The following is an 18,571-nucleotide window of genomic DNA, read 5'->3' as shown; positions in this document are numbered from 1 at the left end:
ACTTGCTCCAGCAGCTCCATGTCCTTGCTGTGCCAGGACCCCAGGGCTGGAGGCAGCTCTGCAGGGGGGTCTCACCTGAGGGGGCACAGGGGCAGAATCCCCTTTTTGCCAGAGCTCTGAGAATTCCACTTGGCAGTCAAGGATATTTTGCTGTGACTCGAAGGGCCAGAGCAGCACCAAAGGGATTGCACAGGTACCCCTTCCCTCACCCTGGCCAGAGTCTTGGAGAGAAAGACAACATCTGCTGAGCTGTGGTGCCCTGGGTTTTGTGTGGGACTAACTGTTCTCCTGATCCAGACTCCTGGAGCCTTGGACACACACCTCAGCCCAGACTCTCCTTGCAGTCCACTTGTTTCGTGACCCCCACCATGGTGAAATGGAATCTCGAGTGAACGCTCAAATCAAACCGGAGGCATGAGAGACATGGCTTGGGAAAACAAAACCACAGCACTGATGATCCACCACAGACACGGGGGCAGGGGCTGAGCCCCCTCTGGCCCCTCGGCTGGAACAGCCCCCTCACCTCCGGGTGTGGTCGAAGCTCATGGTGAGAGACGTGGGCTCCTCATCCTCCTCATCCTCAAACGCCCCTCGGGGCTCCGCCGTGGGCGACACCGGCTCGTCCTGGGACTTCCCTGTCAGGCTGTCGTCGTCCTCCTCTTCCAGTTCTTCGTCTTCATCGTCCACATCTTCTGTTTTCTCATTTGCTAATCCGTGACACTGGGAATTGCCATCAATATCCTGGATTTCTGGCCTGAAATATTTGGTTGGGGGGGAGGGAGAAGGAGAGAGGAAAGAAAAAAAAAGGTGGCAAATGTGTAAGTCATGTACTTCTACTGCAATGCTTTGATAATATTATATATATGTGTATGAACACAGAGACATATTTATATACATATATAGATTATTTAAGACACAAGAAAAAGGAAAATCAACATGCCACAGGCACTTAAAAATCAGCTTTACCATGTCTTAAAGGCCGATAACTATGGTAAGAATACACCAACCCCAAGGCTTTTCAAACTACAATAATGTCTACTCTGAATTTAAATGCTGGTTTTCAGTCTCTTGAAATATGACATCTGTGGGACAGGCAGCTTTCCTCCTTCTCTGTGCTGCTGTATTCCAACAATCTCCCTTTGAGCAATCAGGAGGAGGAAGCTTCCACCAACCAGCTTAAATTCTCTCTCATATTATTTTACTGTTTGTGCCTGTACTGTCACCAGATAATTCTATTTTCTACCTTTTATCTGCTAAAGTTGACGCTTGATTCATCTCACTATTTGCAATAAAATTTCTGATTTCAGAGAAATACGAATCCTCTTTTTCATCTAAAAGTGCATGGTTGTCTGATTCCGAGTTTGGGGAAGAGGCACTGGTCCCGAGGTGGTTGGTGATGACTCCAGAGTGCTGGCTCACTGTGGGGAGAGACAAGGAGAGAACAGGAGACACCATCAGGTGTTGCCAAGGCCATCAGGAACAGGAAACATAAAGGAGGAACAGTCCCCTCACTAGATACTCGTGAGTCAACAGTCAAGAGAAAACTCATGGCCCAAAGCTCCCAAAGGAAGTTTGTGTTTCCCAGACCTGAACTACAGAGAGAAATATGGGGATATTTAGCATTTATGGACAATACATACAATTTAAGAACCCTTATCCATTGCAGAGCTGTTTGCCTATAACTTTTCCATAATATTTTTTTTTTCACTATGCTGGGAAATCACTTCCTTGGCTTCAGCACAGGGATTTCCTCCTTCAGTGTTTATCTTAAGGCAAAGCCCTAATTACCTTCTCAAACTCCACACACCCCCACAAACAGGGAACAGTGCACTCCAGAAAGGCTTCCCAGGGGCCAGAGAGGGACCAGCCCAGGGTGTCCCGTCCCTGCAGTGCCCCGGGAGACCCACGGCCACGTCCTGCCCTACCTGGCACGTTCTCGTGCTCGTGTTTCTTCAGGTGCCTGTCCAGGTTGGTTTGCTGCCCGAAGCACCTGTTGCACAGGTGACACTTGAATGGCTTCTCCTTGTTGTGGATGTTCCGGACGTGCCGCTGCAGGTTGGAGGAAATGCTGAATGACCTGTCACAGTATTTACACCTGAAAAACAGAAGCAAACGCCAAAGATTGCAGCGTGAGGGGAAAAAAAAAAAGGAAAAAAAAAAAGAAAAAAAGAAAAATCTGACTATCAGAAAACCAGGGAATGTTGGTCTATAAATCATTACTCAGCTGAGGACATGGGAAGCACAAGGCATTAATCACTGCAGACAAATCTGATATTATTGTTACTCCAGGAGCACAAAGAAAGGGTTAGGATTAATTAGGAAGCAAGTCATCCAAACAAATAAGGGCTTTAAACAAAGCAATTACTTTTCCACACATCAACGTTAAAATAAGAAAGGTGAATTTATTCTTTCCAGCCTTCCCCTTTTGGGAGGGATTAGGTGAAATATGGCTGTGGAGGGAGGACAAGGAAGAGGGAAAAAGAAGGGAAGTGAAATGTATAAAATAGTTATTAACAGGTGACAGTCAGCTGGACACACAAAAAACTCCAGCTTTATTTGTGAAACTCCTTGTGGTGCTGGAGATCCAGGCCACAGAGTGTGTCTTTAAAGGTAATAATGGTTATTCTTTCTGTACGACAGCTCCCAAGAAATACAACATAATTTCCAAACAGGATTTACTCCTACAGGTGAATATCTGTTTTAAGATGAAAAACTGGACTGTAAGGAGTCAAGCTAGGATGTTCAGGGAAGCTGCTGAGGGAAGAAATATTCCCTCTTCGAGCTGAGTCCCTGCACGACCCGTGGCAGATGGGTTGGGGGCCTGTTCAAAGTGGTCACTCTCCTTTCTGGATTCAGATTCCCTCCAAAATAACCCAAGGATTTGCTCAGGCTGGTGCTGTGGGCTCCGATGGACTGAAGAGGGCAGCTTCGAGCCGCACTGCAGAGTTTTGGGAGCCTCATTCCCCTCGGAATCCACCGAATCCCTCCTTAGGTCTCTCCCGTTAAATACATCCCTTGGAACTCAGCAAAGCTGCTTCTCTCGTGGCTCTGCTTCCACACCCACGAGCAGCAGAATCTCTCTCTGCTACAATCCTCCACAAATCCCGGACACTCACGGGACAAAATCCAAACTGCTCCCAAGCCCTTGTAATTCCAGGACAAATCCACTCACTTCAGCAGGACTGCTCCGAGCTCCTCCAGCCCAGAGCAACGTCTGCCCTGCTCAGCTGAGCTACTCCTCCATGAGAATCCAAGAATCCCCCAAAAGTCTGGGCTGCAAAGCCCCGAGACATGGAGATGGAGAGGGATCCACACAGGTTTTGGGAACAGCAGCAGCTCCTGATGTGCTCAGGGCATCACCTGAGCCAGCCTCACCCCGTGCCAGCCCCACTCGAGGATAAAACTGGATTTCCCTGGACATTTAGGACACGGGATTCCTCCCTACAGACACAACAGGTTCAGCTGCGAGTGTAAAAAAGTCTCGGCTGTGAAACACCCCCCCATTTCCAGATGTGCTCCAGCTGTGATTTTTATTTGGTCTCCAAAAATAAATTGATTATTATTTTTGGAAATAGCAGGGATACATTTATGAAACACTCTCTCTCGCTGAATGTTTATGGATTCCATGTCCACCTCTGAATTTCCTACTGCTAAACCTCCAGAAAGAATAAAGATATTTCAAATAATGAACTTTTATTAGGATTAACCAAGGAAGAAAGCAAAATCTCTTTTTAAACCACAGCTTTTTCAGACTTCTAAAGTCTTTCCTCTTCATTCTTTCAAAAACCCCTAAACAACCCCAGAAAACATTACTTGAACATCAGCAAGAGCAAGCACAGTTTCTACACGGGGAGTTAAACACAGACTTCCAGCACCAAGGACCCTGCTCTCAGGAGCTGCCAGGCTTCAGCAGCTCCTCCTGCTCAGCCCTTCAGAAAGCTGTGACGTCCAGAACAACCAATACCCCCAAATTCCTGCTATTCCATGGGATCTTCACGAGTAGTTTTGTCCAGCTCATCCCTGCTGGTGCCAGTGGTTTTCCCTTCCTCCCCATCTGCACCATCTGAGCCAAACTCAGCTCTGTGTGTGTGTCCCAGTGCCTGGCACAGGATGCCTGGCACAGTGGGCACCAGGGCTGTCCAGGTACCCAGCCTGACTCTCCCTGAGTCCCTCCCAGGAGCAGCTCCAGCTGGTTCAGAGGCAGCTCTCCCACGGGCAGGGCGGGAGAGCTCCAGCCCCCTCCGTGTCCGTTTATTTAGATGTCCGGGAAGTCTTTGAAAAGTTCCCTCTGACAGGTCCTCGCTCTCACAACGAGCTGTGTGCAGCCAGGGCAGGGCGTGGAGACAGGATAAAGAGCTTGTTAAAGAAATAGGAACCAGAGGGCCGTGGGGAAGGAGCAGCTAATGCCTGGGAGCAAAGGGATGAGGGAGATGTCCGGCATTATTTGTGGTCCCAGAGGGGTCAGTGCTTGGAACTCGGCTGGTTTTAATCTAAATAAATGACCCAGACAGAGGAACCAGCTTAAATTCAGGGGAGGGGTGAACAGGGAGGCAGGAGAAGAGTAACACTCAAAGGCAGCAGTATTTGCTTTGCAAACACACTGACAGGACACCAGCAAAGCTTCTCCCTTATCAGCTTAAAGTAACACAGCAATGGGCTAAAAACATCTAAAGTGGGAGTGAGTGACAGCAGAGAAGGAGCTGGAGCTGGAGCTGGAGCTGGGGGGCTCTGAGGAACCACAGGCAATTCCTGGAGCTGGAGGTACCCGGGATAACACGGGTGGAGGGGGAAAACAGGGAGCAGACCCCGGGGATGTGGGAAGGAGTCCCTGGGACACAGTGGCAGTTTTACACGGATTTGCTGATCAGTGTGAGCTGGAAAGGCAGAACTGCAGTGAAAAAGCACAAACCACACAGACAGCAACTCCTCCTCAGCCCCAAGAGCATTTATAGCAGGGATGAACTTAGGCTGCATTTTAAACACCAGGAAATGAGGAATGTCTTCAATAAAGACATTTATTGAACTACATATGATCTGAAATGACGTGGCAGACGTCAGCTTTAGTTGAGAGTTTCAGTTTAATGCAAATAACAGGGCACAAGACCTACAAGGGCCTTATGACTGGATTTTGAAATAACCTGCTCCTGAATTTTAGATTTGGTGCAAACAAAAGAGTGAGAAGAAACACTGAATTTCACTGTAGGGCACAGGGGCTCGGAGTCTTTTCAAATCAGCTGATTTTTAGGAAGTGCCTTGGCAGGTATTTCTCACAGTTCAAAAAACGTGTTTCACTTTCCCTTAAAAAAAATAATTTGCCTCCTTATTGTTCCTGTGCTAGTAATTTGTACTTTATACATAATTAAACAGACATCTAGGAGGTTTAAGTGACTTGATAAAAATGCTCATCTTGGTAAAAACTCTTGGTAAAATAATTTTTCACTGAAAATCAGGAATTGAAACCAAAGCACTTTATTTTCTGGTCTTTTTCTTAATCTCCACGTGAGCATCTGGTCAGTTTATATTGACTTTAAGAACACTTAAACTGATATTTGAATTAATATATAGCACTGACAGAATCAAAAGGAAAAGCATTTAAACATCAGTAAACCCTCCTTTTACCTGCATGAAGCCAATACTTAAAAAAACAAGCTTTGCAAACAATTCTGGCTGCCAAAGCTGCAAATCTCATTTCTCTGAGAGCAAAAAGCAAATCAATGATAATTAAAGCTCCTCTGCAAAGGCAGCTCCGACCCTCCCGAGTGCTGTTAGACAGCAACACTGTCCAGGAGTCAGACCTCAAAAAAACCCCACACAGGCCATTTTCTGGGAGAAGACCAGATCAAATAAATCTTTATTTTCCTAACCTTTGTTAAGTTGCAAGTCTCCTTTTTTGGAAGAAAACCGAACTAACAATCCCCGAATAATCGGGAGCGAGCGTTTCAGTGCCCAGGGAACACACAGAGCCCACTCCTCGTATCAAATACCACAGCCCCGAACACCACAGCAGGGACTGGGTCCAAAATATATGTCTGCTTTGGAAGGGGGGGTATTTTTAATTTACCTAACGTCTACTCAAAATTCTGTATGGAAAATAAACGTGGCTCCGCACGTAGCAGCGACTACAATGCGGGAGAGTCGCCTCTTGAGCCAAACTGGGCATAAAAGTGTGATGTATTTGACCACATGGCCTTTTGCTGCTTATAAATTTGTGTTTCTCTTCATACAGTAACTGCCACATTGGCTTTGTTGTGAACTTATGGCTGTGCATGGAAAGGCTGCAGTATCAGCTGCCCAAAACGAGACTGAATTGTTACTGTTGTTTGACAGCGTGCAAAACGTTTACTCACATCATGGAAAACAGAATGCTTGATTTGCAGCGAGCTCTCAATTCATCTTTCCTTCAGGTTTGCTCATATATGGACCCAATTCTAACAAGAAAGTGTATTTTTGCTGAAGTTTTTTTTGAAACCGCCTGCAAAGGACTGGGAGAAAATACTGGGGGGGAAGATCCCTGCTTGGTCTTCCGTGAGAAATAGTCATTTATACACCTACACACACATACTACGCATATTTTCTTGTGAGTTTTATTCAAGTTTAAAGCCCTGAGTTAAACAGGAGCCCCTTTCTGAGCCACAGCACCAGCATGTGCTGGGATGGGACACTGTGCCTGCTCTCCAGAGGGAGAGTCTGTCCCTGTGCACACCCCCTGCACACTGAGGGGTCAAAATTACACCACCTTGTCCACAACTAGCAGAAAATAGTTCAGCTTTCTACCTAAAACACCCATTGAACGTGTGAGACTGTTTGTGAATCCCCCCCCATCAGTCCCTTTAAACTCCGTGATTTAAGGTCAGACACTGCCAAACCTCGATTTTAAAGCAGATAATTCTATAGGGGTTCTCTTCTCCTTTGTTTTTTTGATCCACTGCTCCAGGCACCTCTGATATACATCAGGAAAGGAAAAAAAAATCCAGCCAGCCCCAGCAGTGAAGGTCCTGGCAAGCCCTTCAAACCAGCCTGAATTTCAGAGCCATTCAGCACCTTCAGCTGTCCTTGAGATGAATGGTTAACGTGAGTGTGAAACAACACTGCAAATCAGAGCCCTCGTTTGCCAGCATACATCTAAATATAAGTTAAGTGTCTATCTTCAGGCTGCCAAGCCTGATTATTTTTGGCTGGTACACATAATATACAACACTATGAATCACTCTGTGTAATGCTCCAGGCCCGTGGCGTTCTGCTGGCACAGCTTTATGGAGAGGGGAAGAAATCCTGGCGTGGGGAGCGAGGGGGGTTTGGGAAGGGGCTGTCCCGGGCCCAGCTCACCTGTAGGGCTGTTCCCCCGTGTGTGTCCGCAGGTGCCGCGTCAGGTTCGCTGAGCGGGGGAAGATCTTACCACAGTACCTGGGGAGAGACAGCAGAGGGAACCATCAGGGCAGGAGCCACAGCACAGCACACCCACCTCACCCACCCTCACACCGCCCCCAAAATCCCTCAGTGCACTCCCAGCTCCCTCCTGGACCGAGGGGGGAAGATGTGCAGGTCAAACCCCACCCCAGAATAACAGGGGTCACAGAGGTGACATGGGAGCACAGTCTGATGGGGAGCTGGGGGGCTCATCCTGGAGAAAAGGAGGCTCAGGGGGGACCTTCTGGCTCTGCAACTCCCTGACAGGAGGGGAGAGCCGGGGGGGTCAGGCTCTGCTCCCAGGGAACAAGGGACAGGAGGAGAGGGAACGGCCTCCAGCTGTGCCAGGGGAGGCTCAGGTTGGACATCGGGAGGAATTTCTTCACAGAAAGGGTTGTCAGGCATTAGAATGGGATGCTCAGGGCAGTGGTGGAGTCCCCATCCCTGGAGGTGCTCAAGGAATGTGTGGACATGGCACTTGAGGACCTGGTTTAACTACAGCGTTCCTTCATCAGGATACAGGGGGTTTAATCCCTGCCCGGTCATCCTGTCAGGTGAGATGTTTATAGATGTCCTTTAGAGCCCTGTTTACTTGCTCATCATACAGAATCTGCTCCGTCACCCTTGGAATTCACAGCATTTTCTCCTGGATAAAGGCTGCAGTGCTGGGTTATGGGGCTGACGAGCTGCTTAGAGCAAGGAGATGCAGCAACAGGAAATTAATAAAGGAAGGAACTGTGTTCCCCAATAAATCCAGTTCACGGTAAACTCAAAAGGTATAACTAAAAATACTAACTGGGAAATAAAATACTAAGGATGAGGGGCTGCACTCTGTGACTCTGCTGTAGGAGGAAGCTTTGAGCAGACTCTCTTAATTTCAGACACGTTCAGCACCCTCAGATGTCCTGAGGATAAACAGTCCATGTGAGTGTTCCTCAACAACCAAAACACAAATGGTAACTCCTGAGTGTGTATCTAAATTTTAGTCCCTATTGTAAGTAAACCCCTCCAACTTCTAAATACTCAGCTGAAATTTGAGCCTGCAGCTTTTGTGGCAAAGCTGCGTGTAAGAGATACATCAACCAAAGCATGTGCCCGTTTCTGCACCCAAAAAACCTCAGCAGGAGGTTCTCAACAAGAACCTTGAGTAGTTGCAGGTAAAACAGAGACAGAGGTTTATTATTAAAAATCAGTGACTTGCTCCAAGAGGAGCTGTTGGAGCTGCGATGGGCACTTGAGGACTTCTGGGGGTGCAAGTGTGTTTGAAGAAGTTGTTTCCTGCGTGCCATTGTTTGCAATGCCCTCATTTTGCACAGCTGAGATGGACAGAGCAGAGATGGACACGGCTGAGATGGACAGAGCAGAGATGGACAGAGCAGAGATGGACAGAGCAGAGATGGACACAGCTGAGATGGACACAGCTGAGATGGACACAGCTGAGATGGACAGAGATGGACATGGCTGAGGCTGAGCTGGCCTTGGGAACCACAGTACTCGCTGCCACACACCAGGGCCTTGGCCCGGGGAGCTGGGCCTGCCTGAGAATCTCCAGATCCGCTCTCAGGGTTATTAAAAATTACAAAGCAAACAGAAGATGCTGATTTCCTCCCAGACAAAACAAGCTATTTCAGAGGGGATTAGTCATCCCAACGCTCTGGGCTAATTCTGCTGCTCCTCGGTTCCCCTCCCGCCCCCGTGGAGGCAGCGGAGATATCCCTGGTCCCTTGTGGTGCCCCCATGCCCTGGGGATGCTCTGGCTCCCCGGGGTGCCCATCCCTCACCTGCAGGTGTAGCGTTCCTTGCCCTTGCGCAGGATGGGGTCGGACAACGTGGGCGGCGGCGATCGGAAGTTGAAGGGGTGGTGGGGAAGGGGCTGCAGGGACGTGCCAGTGTCTGCCTTCATGGCTGCAAAGCTCTCCAGTTTCTCCGTCATGGTTTCGATGGCTGACATCTGCAAGGACAAGGCGAGACCTTGTGTCACAAAAACCCACGGGAAGAGCATGAGCTGGTGCACAAAACGCGACTTTCAGCTCCCGAGGGTCGGTCAGAGCTTGTTGCTGATGTTTGATCTCACTCTTGGAAGCTGCACAGTGGGAAAGGGAGCCACTGATCCCAGCCAAGGAAGACAGGAACAGTGTACTGGTCTTGGAGAAATCAGGAAAGACACAAATGGCCAAGCCAGGACTTTAGATCCCAGAAATCAGCACTTGTTCACCTTCCACAATGTGCCTGTGCTCGCTTTTAGCATTTCAGAGTACAAGTTATCTCAGAATATGCCTGTTTGCCCCTTTTCCAGGAATAAAACTGAAACTAAGCACTGTGGTCAGACACCAGAGGTACCACTCAGCACTCAAATTCTCCCCTCAAACTCAGACCCGAGCCTTGGGAAGCAGGGAGGTCTGATGTCTCCTACAGCATCCTCTGTCCTCCCAGGGGCTCAGGGGGACAGGGCAGGGAGCTGTGGGGGAGCAGAAGGGACACGACCCCAGGTGTGAGGGGACAGAGAAGTTTTAGGCAGGAGGCAGAAGAATTCAGGCCAAAGTGGAGTGGGAGGGGTGTGTGATGGCTGCTCAGGGAGCTGAGAGAGGACAGGCTGAGGCTGAAGGGGTGAAAAGGGAGCAGCTGGGAAGAGGAGGAGTTAGGATCAGGCTCAGAATGGAGTGGGTCCCCCGAGAGTTTGCCTAGCAAAGAGGCCAGCACTTTAATTATATGTAGGAAAGGTTCAGCAGCCAGTAAAGGTGATGGAAGGATGGGTGGGAGATGGCTGAGCTTCCTGCAGTGAAAGGGAACTCTGGCCAAGGCCCTGGATGTGAGCTGTGGCTGGGTGAGTTACAGTCAGCAGGACCAACAGCTACACATCCTGCTGGGATGGGAGCAGCTGGCACGCTGGCCTGGGGATGGGACACTGAGGAAAATGCCCCTGGGTGCCTTTAGCAGGTTTAGTTTGTATGACTTTGCAACATCTGTGTGCTCACCTAAACACTGGAGTAAACACCACACCTGAAAGAGGGAGCAAGGGAAAAAGCTGGAGATACAGGAGAAGGGGAAAACAAAAAAAGGAAAGAAAGAAGTTGGCCTATGTGGGGAGAAAAAAAATGGATTTGCATAAAAATCCTACCTAAAAAAAAGCACTTTTACTTTCATTGGAGCAAAACTGGAAATCCAAGAGCCAAGAGAGAGAAGTGCAGCTCGGAGGACGACGCTGACATCTCCAAAATCCAGCTTCGTGCACTCCTGAGAGCACTTTCGAGATACCAAGAGCAGAAAAGAGGGATAAAACAAACAAGGCAGCAATAAAGCTGCCTCCTGGCTGTGCTGACATCCCCGGGAGCACGGGGGGAGCGGGGCTGGCTGCAGAGGGGGGCGGAAGGCAGTAGGAAGCCATTTATCACCAGGAGATGCTCTATTGTACAGGAAGGGCTGACCTTTTGCACGTTTACACTTTATTAAACTGGGCTGGGGGGGGGGAAGAGGGGGAAGAGAGCCAAGATATTGTTTAAAAATATACGACTATTAAAAAAAAAAGTTGTCTTAATCTCCCAAGACTACATTGTGGAAATCTGACAGCCATTCATAAGCTGCAAAACAAGAGGAGTAGTAACCCCCATTCCCTGATAATAGATCCACAGCCCCTTGGTTGGAGGCTCCCAGCCCATGCTAAATTGTAAGTAATACTTAGCACCAGCCACTTGAAAAGGTTACTTGATCATTTACAGCACCAGCCCTGCCCCAGCTGCCAGTCATGGAACAAAACCACCACGTTAAAATGCTCTCTGGACCTTTCAGAGCCCTGCACTCAGCCCTTCGCCGGGGTACCTGGAGCTACCCTTTGTTGTGCCCTGTTCTTTAGGCACTTAGTCAGAGATGTTTGCTGCCTTCAGAGCCGTAGGCTGGTTTTAAAATTCTAAACATTGGCCACGGCCTCTCCAGTGGCAAAGGCACTTTGCTATTTAGGGAACAACTGCCTGGTTATAATAAAGAAGAAAGGGAGAAGAAAAGAAACGTTAACAGGTGAGAAAAGGTCCTCCATTAAGTTATCAAAAAGTTACACTGGCTATTTATGCTGTCCAGAGTTTAATTTGGAATAGACAATGTGGGAAAACTCCCAGAGAGCAGAGGAACTTCTGCCAACGACTGGCTGAAAAATAAGAGCTGCCTGAAATTCATTCTGAGAGAGAAAACGTCTTCTGAACACTTTTATCACATTTTCTGCTTCCTCCCATCCCACTGAGGGCTCTGTGAGAGCTGGGGGATGAGTCACAGAGGAAAGGACTGAGGCCAGGCTCGTGTTTAGAGGGAGAGAAGACCAGGTGGATCCAGGATCTTTTCCTAAGGATCTAGGATTTTAGGAATCTAGGATCCAGGAAGGTGGTGGTCAAAGCCCCAAGGCTGCCAGAGCTCAAGGAGGGTTTGGACAAGGCTCTCAGGCACAGGGTAGGATTCTTGGGGCGTCTGTGCAGGGCCAGGAGTAGGACTCGATGATCCTTGTGAGTCCCTTCCAACTCATGATATTCCATGATAATATTGGAAGGGGATCTGATAGTAAAAATCTCACATATTCTGGAACAAATAACCCGCCTTCCTGTGCTGTATTTGAGCTCCCTGATGGACTGCAGCATGGGAACAGCAGCTCTCCAGACCCGGGGATCTGTACCCAGCACACGCTTCATTAGAACCAGTTATCAGGAAGTTTTGGGCCCGAGTGATTGTAAATTTTGGGCTACTCTGTGTGATAAGCTGTTAGAGATAACCAGACCTTCCACATCTTTTCATCGCCATGGGAAGAGGACGTGGTCAGGATTTCAGGAACAATGTTAACAACCTTCCACCCAAAGCTTTGCTCCTGCTCAGGGTCTGGACGTTTCTCATCGTCTCGTTGGTTTGCTTTGCCACACTGGCTCCTCCCTGCTATCAGATTCTTTACAGGCAGATATCCCCACTATTCTAACTCACACAAACACAGGATGTTCCTGGCCAGCCTGTCACCATTATCCAGCCTGGATGAAGGAAAAATCGGGGGAAGTTATTAACCAAACTCTGAGGCTGGTGCGAAACAATGAGGGAACTAAGTTTAGCTGTGAAAGCAACCAGGATCCAGCTTTCACAAACCTGCAAGTTATTTATCTAAGGTGGGAAACACTATCAGGGGAGAACAATGCATGTGAATATAAAGGAGAGCACAATAAGGACCACGGGGCTGGGATCCCAGCCTGGCCACAGCAGGAGGGACGGGGATAGCTGGTGACTGTCACATGCCTTTGGAGCAGGCACAGCTGAACCCATTGCCTGGCTCCTCCACACGCTGCAGGTGATGGCAGGGAACACCAGGCAGGTACAAAATGCTGCTGCCTGGGTGCTGGACAGTCCTTCTCCACTTTGCACCACTGCCAGTGACCACACCAGGGGCTCCCGAAGGAAAACCCACCCAGGCATTCTGGCCTGGGAAAGGAGTTCAGCAGAGCTGCCCAAACCTCAGCCCCGTTCTTCTGGTAATGCAAAGGGAACATCAAGGCATAACTGCCATCATCCTCAAACCTGGCACAGATAAAAGTGTCTGAAAGTAACTGGTGGAACACAGTGGACATCCCAATCAAGCCCTCGGACGAGGAGGAGTCTGATCCCAGTGATGCCAGTGGCCTGGCTGTACCAGCTCCATCCCAACCCCCTGGCACTCACCCAACGTGGCACAACAACATCCCTGCTGTTACCTGGGGGTGGAAAAGCAGCGGGGAGGGTCGCAGGTACTTCTCCTTTAGGGCACCCACAGGGTCTGTCACCTTCCGCTTCTCCACCCTGCTGGACAACAACACAGAGGGTTACATACCTCACAGGGGCACAGCCAGACCCTCTGCAGGGGGGTCAGTCAAACACACGGGGTTATTCTCCTACTGACACAAATGTCTTCCCTCCCCTTCTACTGGGAACTCCAAATTCTGACCCACAACCACCCTGCAAAAGGCGCTGGGAATCCCACGAGCACGGATCCCCTCCCCTGGGCAGTATTTGTCAGCCATCAGACTGACGACTAAGAAAATATTTTGCTCTTCTGTGGTGCTTTATAAGCCTCTGCTGCTGTGAAATGTCATGAAACCCCTGCATTTACAGCAAAAGCAATGTCTGAGTGGGAGAAGCTCTAGAGCCCACAGCAGGCAGCCCCTGCACGGAAAAGAAATTGTCTTTGAGAGTTTGCATTAATCCAAAGAGTTAACACTGGGCCAGACTTTGCAGCCCCAAGCGTGCTGAAATCATTAGGTGTTTCATATTTATTTCCTCCCTCGCAGCTGAGACATAATTTGCATTGAGTTTCTTTGGTAAGCACGTGTGGACAACAATTTAAAAAGTGAGGAACTGGTGGGAGAGTTCTGAAGCACCTTATAAACCTGAGTTCTTCTGGTTATCACCTTGGGCCACTCAAATATTTCATGTTTAAGCACCTGATGTACAGAAACGACCCAAACGTGAGGCTCCTATTTTTGAAAATACTGGCTTTGCTTTCACAAAATATTCTACTTGCAGGGAAACTGTGGTGTGGAATCACCAAAAAGACAAACTGAAATGTCCTCTGTGGGAGAAAAGTGTTATGGAAGTAGCTCCAACAAACACAGCTGCCTCTTTAAATGGCTGGAATTGAGTCCATCCAGCTCAAACAGCAGAAATCCAAGAGTAAGAGTAATTTTAACTACATTAGTCCAGCATAAATGAGAGCAAATTATTTTGCTGCATTTCAGCTGATTGGTGCATGGATCAAATTACCAAAGAGTTTAAAGAAGAGCCCTGCAGAGTGCAGTCAGTGAACTGAACTTAATCTGCATTTAATTCTTCTTGGGCAGAGGGAGAGAGAAGAGCTGGATTGGAAATGCCATCTGAGCTACGGGGCTTTGGAAGGTATGTGCTTTTATGGGCATGAGCTGTCAGAAAAACAACAATCTGTCAAAGGATATGTAAAAAGTTGCTCCCTGGGACCCCCATCCGGCCCAGCTTTGCTCTCCCTGGGGCTGTGACGCCCAAGGGAACATCCCTGGCCCCGGCAGAGGCGTCTGCAGAGAGCCCTGCCTGCCCACAGGCATAAAATTGGGTGGATTGACAGCGTTGCACCGGCTTTACCGTCTCCCAGCACTGGGAATGAGAGCACAGCAAGGTCCTCACACCCTCGTCAGAGCCGGATTCCGCAGCGCCCGCAGGATTAAAGCCACTCCTCTCAGCCCAGTGCCTGAGAACGGCACCTTCACAGGCCCAGCTCAGAACTGCCCCAGTTTCAGGCTGTCTGGCTGCATTAAATTATATCACCAGGAGAAAATGTCAAGGATTTAAGTGGCCTTTGGGAGAAAAACGAAGGAGCCAAATGATGTGAGAGAGTCTGATAAAGGGAAGTTTAGAAACAAAATATTTCCATGTTTTTCGAGCTGGGACTTGGAAGCTGGGCTGTTTAGCTCATTACATCACAAGTCTGATTCGCAAGCAGCCCCACCGCTGACTTTCTATTTTAACACATTACTAAAACTATGTGCATCCCATGGAATGCAGCAAATGATGCCCCCATCCTTCACTTCCATCTGTCTTCTGGACCTTTACGGTTTTCCCGAGGCCGCTATTTTAATTGGCAGCAGCTTTTCCAGCCCATGTTATTTTAATATTCCTGCTGATAATGCCCAGGAGTGGCAGGATCCAACGTGAATGCTTTTGCCTTTCTATCCCATTTATTGATTTTATTTTTTTTTCCCAGGAGTAATTTTTACAAAAACAAATGCTGGACTGTTTGTATCCTGACTGATTTCTCCAGGAGGAGATGGGAGATGGCCACGGTGGGTCCCAGGCAGGACACGGCCCCTCCTGGGCTGGGATGCAGCGTTTCCATCACAGATGGCACACAGGCAGTGCTGCATCACCCCCCAGCTGGCAGAGCCAGCACCCAGGGCTCACTGATCCCAGCCCAGCAGCTCCTTGGCCTGGCCAGACACTGACATCACCTCTCCCCCCAGTTATCAGCTGAAGGCAGCAGCCTCAGCGACACTGGGGACGTTCTGCTGTTGTTTGCAGCCCTTTGAATGCTCAAGTGACCCATCCTGGTGCTGACACGTCATACTGTGGTGACTCTGAGGCTTTCCAGCACCAGGAGAACACCGGCTCCTGCAGCACATCCCTTAACCTTCCAGCAGGCTGGACACAGGGAGGATCACTAGGCACACAATTCACATTCAACCCAAGGGATGCAAAGACAAACCATTCACCTCCAGGAACCAGCTGGACACTGAATCCAGGAGCTTTCCAGGCCAAACACATGTATCCCAATAGATGACATGAAGCATTTAGACATGTTAATATCTAAGTTAACATTAAGTAATATTTTGACATGCTAATGTCTAAATCAAACTAGTTGAGGACCCTTCTTTTCACTGGGCTTTGCTAAAACCAAACGTGCCACATCCACCTCATCCAGAGCAGGACGACACCAAAGGTGGTGCTGGTACCTGGATGGGTGACACACAAATCTGCTGGTACCCTCACCATAAAGCTGTACATCACTTTCCTTTAGAAACAGATTTTTGCAAAAATCCCTCAAACAACAAAGGGCTCAAGTCTTCCCTTTGCAGCTCCTGAATTCATTCCTTCTGGAAGCTTAACTGGCATTTGGATAACTTCACCCAGCCTGCTCTACACACGCCTTCCACGCTCAGCTCATTCTAGGCATGATGTAAGGCATCAGGCCCTCCTCAAAACCCATCTGTTCAAGTGACACTAGAAAACCCTTGCTGTCTCCCAAGAAAGAAAAGTCTGCAAGGAGTGTCTCTGGGAGAGATCCGGGTGGTAACACACTACCATGTGTTTACACAGCACTTGTTACTCCAGGAGTAACAAGTTTCGTCAGGCTCGATCTGCAGCAGCAGCTCCTCCGAGCTGAGAAACTCTTAAGAAAAGGCACCAGAAAGAAAAAGGGGGGGTGGGAGGAAGAAAGGTGAAGTGGCTCACAAAAGGCCATCAAGTCAGTCAGTGGGAGAGCTGCATTTCCAGGCTCCCAGGGCTCCTGACTCATTCCCAAGCCATGAGAGCCCGGGCTCCGAGGCATCTGAACTCTGCATTCTTATCGAATCAAACCTCTGGAATTTCCCCAGCAGAAGTGCCATCTTAGTGATGGCTCGTGGGAGAGTCCTTAAATAGGTCAAGTTTCTTCTTTATCAAAATAAGGATGTGTTCTTTACACACATTGATTACAAGGGCTCCTCACAATTACTCTGCCCTTCCCATTCAGGAAATTCAACGTGTTGAGAAGCACAAACACCCACAGCAGGAGTTCACTGCTCCTTCCAAACAACCTACATCCCCACCTGCCTCAAGGTGTGATGTCAGCTAGAAAATGAGCTGGTCAGAGAAAGGCTTAAGGCAGGGTATGTTAATACCTGTAGATGGGGTCCATGAAAAAGGGCGATGGCTTAGCGTAGTGCAGGGACGGCTGCTGAGGCAGCTGAGACTGGGAAATCTTGGGTAAGACTTCACTTGCCATCAGCTTCCTCTCCCCATAAATGTGGTTTTTCCGTGGCTCTCTTCCTCCGTTCTGGCTGGCTCGGATGCGGTTGCCAATGCTCAGATCCAGTGGCTGTTCCTCCCCCGAGGACGGGGCTGGCAGGACCTTCGGGGGCGGCAGGATTGGCTTAATCTCTTTTGGCTTCGTGGTGAGATCGAAGGGGGACTCCGAGCTGGTGCCGCCTACTTTGTGGAGGTCCCTGGGTGACTTTGGTTCTGCCTTGACCAGCAAGTTGTGATTGAGGGTCCGCTCCGTGAAAGGGTAGAGGGAATGGGGGAAATTGGGGAGGAACTGAAAAGGGAACATGGAATGATAGGGGAGCGAACCCATCTTTTTCTCCTGCATCCCCATAAAGCCAGGCCCAAAATACTTCTCTGCGATGGAGGCGATGGCTTTGATGGAGTCATTGGCTGCTCCCGTGGTGGGCAGCAGGTGCTCCTCGGGGGGAGGAAAGAAGGAATGCTGAGAATAGAAGAGAGGGATCTCGCTGGCGGTGTTGGTGGAACTCACAGACACGGAGCTGCTGACGAAATCTGGCTTGGTCTCCATTTGTTTGCTCTTGTCTTTTGCTTTGTCCCTGTCGCTCTCTGCGTCACTGTCCAGGTCAGATCCCGTGCCAGTAGTGGTGTCCAGGTCCGTGCCCGTGGTCGTATTGACATCCTCAAAGTCACTGCCATCGGACATGTCACTGTTCCTGGCTTTTAGCTTCTCCAGGTAGGAGTTTTCCAGGCTGCTTTCACATTTCTCCTCCCCGGAAGGGGCCTGGTTGCTGTTGCTCACCGCGGAGATCAGCGGCAGCGCCGGGTTCCCGAGGGGGCTGGGGAGCTTCGCGTCCGGAGTGTGGTTGAGGGGACTTTTGAGCAGTTGTGTGGGCGGTAACAAGGGGGGCCTGGGGTATAGAGAGGGTGGGAAAATGCCCGGGAATCCCGGGGTGAGGGCGGGAAAGGCCGGGGGGGCAGGTGAGAACGGGAGGCCCCCGGGGTGCGGGCGGGACGGGAAATAATCGTTAAACCCCAGGCTGGCGTGGTTGAGGTTGGGAGAGGGCTTGGACTTGTCCATCATGGAGGTGGGCGTCAGGGGCAGGCCGGGGGCGAAGATGCCGCCGGGGCTGTAATGGTTCTTGCCCTCGCAGAAGCGGCGGTGCTTGTTGAGGGAGGAGGTAGTGCTGAACATCTGCCCGCAGTCCTTGCACTTGATCTGCGTGCGGCAGTCCGCGTGCATCCGCTTGTGGCGGCACAGGTTGGAGAACTGCGTGTAGGATTTGTGACAGACCTCACCTAAAGCGTCAACAGGAACCAACAACAAAAGCGATATGAAATTACCAGGAAATGGCTCCGGGGCTCGCCGGGAGCTCCCCCAGCCTCCCCCACCCCGGGATCCCCCTTCACTGGAGCCAGAGCAGCAAGAGCAGCTGAGGGGCCAGCTCAGGGAGCCCACCTGGGATAAATCCCATCCCAGGGACTGTCTCAACAAGCAGCTCCACAGAAACCCGAGGGGATGTGCTACTCCTGAACAAATTTTGGGGGAATTTTCAGTAAAGATGATCGTGGAACCCCAGAATGGTTTGGGTTGGAGGGGACCTTAAAGCTCATCCAGTCCCACCCCCTGCCATGGGCAGGGACACCTTCCACTAGCCCAGGTTGC

The 18,571-nt window shown here is 49.7% G+C and overlaps 1 protein-coding gene across 2 annotated transcripts in view; it reads right to left on the bottom strand.

Moving 5' to 3' along the window:
* The window catches only part of PRDM16 (PR/SET domain 16), a 169,745-nt gene that overhangs the window by 7,721 nt on the left and 143,453 nt on the right, over window positions 1-18,571 (bottom strand). For both annotated transcript variants that reach the window (XM_017831180.1, XM_017831181.1), the window contains 7 exons: window positions 16,803-18,204; window positions 13,116-13,203; window positions 9,189-9,358; window positions 7,327-7,404; window positions 1,926-2,095; window positions 1,244-1,418; window positions 524-754 (listed from right to left, as the gene is read on the bottom strand). In XM_017831180.1, the coding sequence (XP_017686669.1) occupies window positions 524-754; window positions 1,244-1,418; window positions 1,926-2,095; window positions 7,327-7,404; window positions 9,189-9,358; window positions 13,116-13,203; window positions 16,803-18,204 (2,314 nt within the window). The remainder of the gene's footprint in view (window positions 1-523; window positions 755-1,243; window positions 1,419-1,925; window positions 2,096-7,326; window positions 7,405-9,188; window positions 9,359-13,115; window positions 13,204-16,802; window positions 18,205-18,571) is intronic.

Source organism: Lepidothrix coronata, unplaced genomic scaffold, assembly GCF_001604755.1.
Source record: "Lepidothrix coronata isolate B3197 unplaced genomic scaffold, Lepidothrix_coronata-1.0 Scaffold188, whole genome shotgun sequence".
In the NCBI taxonomy this organism is placed as follows: domain Eukaryota; kingdom Metazoa; phylum Chordata; class Aves; order Passeriformes; family Pipridae; genus Lepidothrix; species Lepidothrix coronata.
Note: the sequence above shows the minus strand (reverse complement) of the source record. Positions and strands in the feature narration are given on the sequence as shown.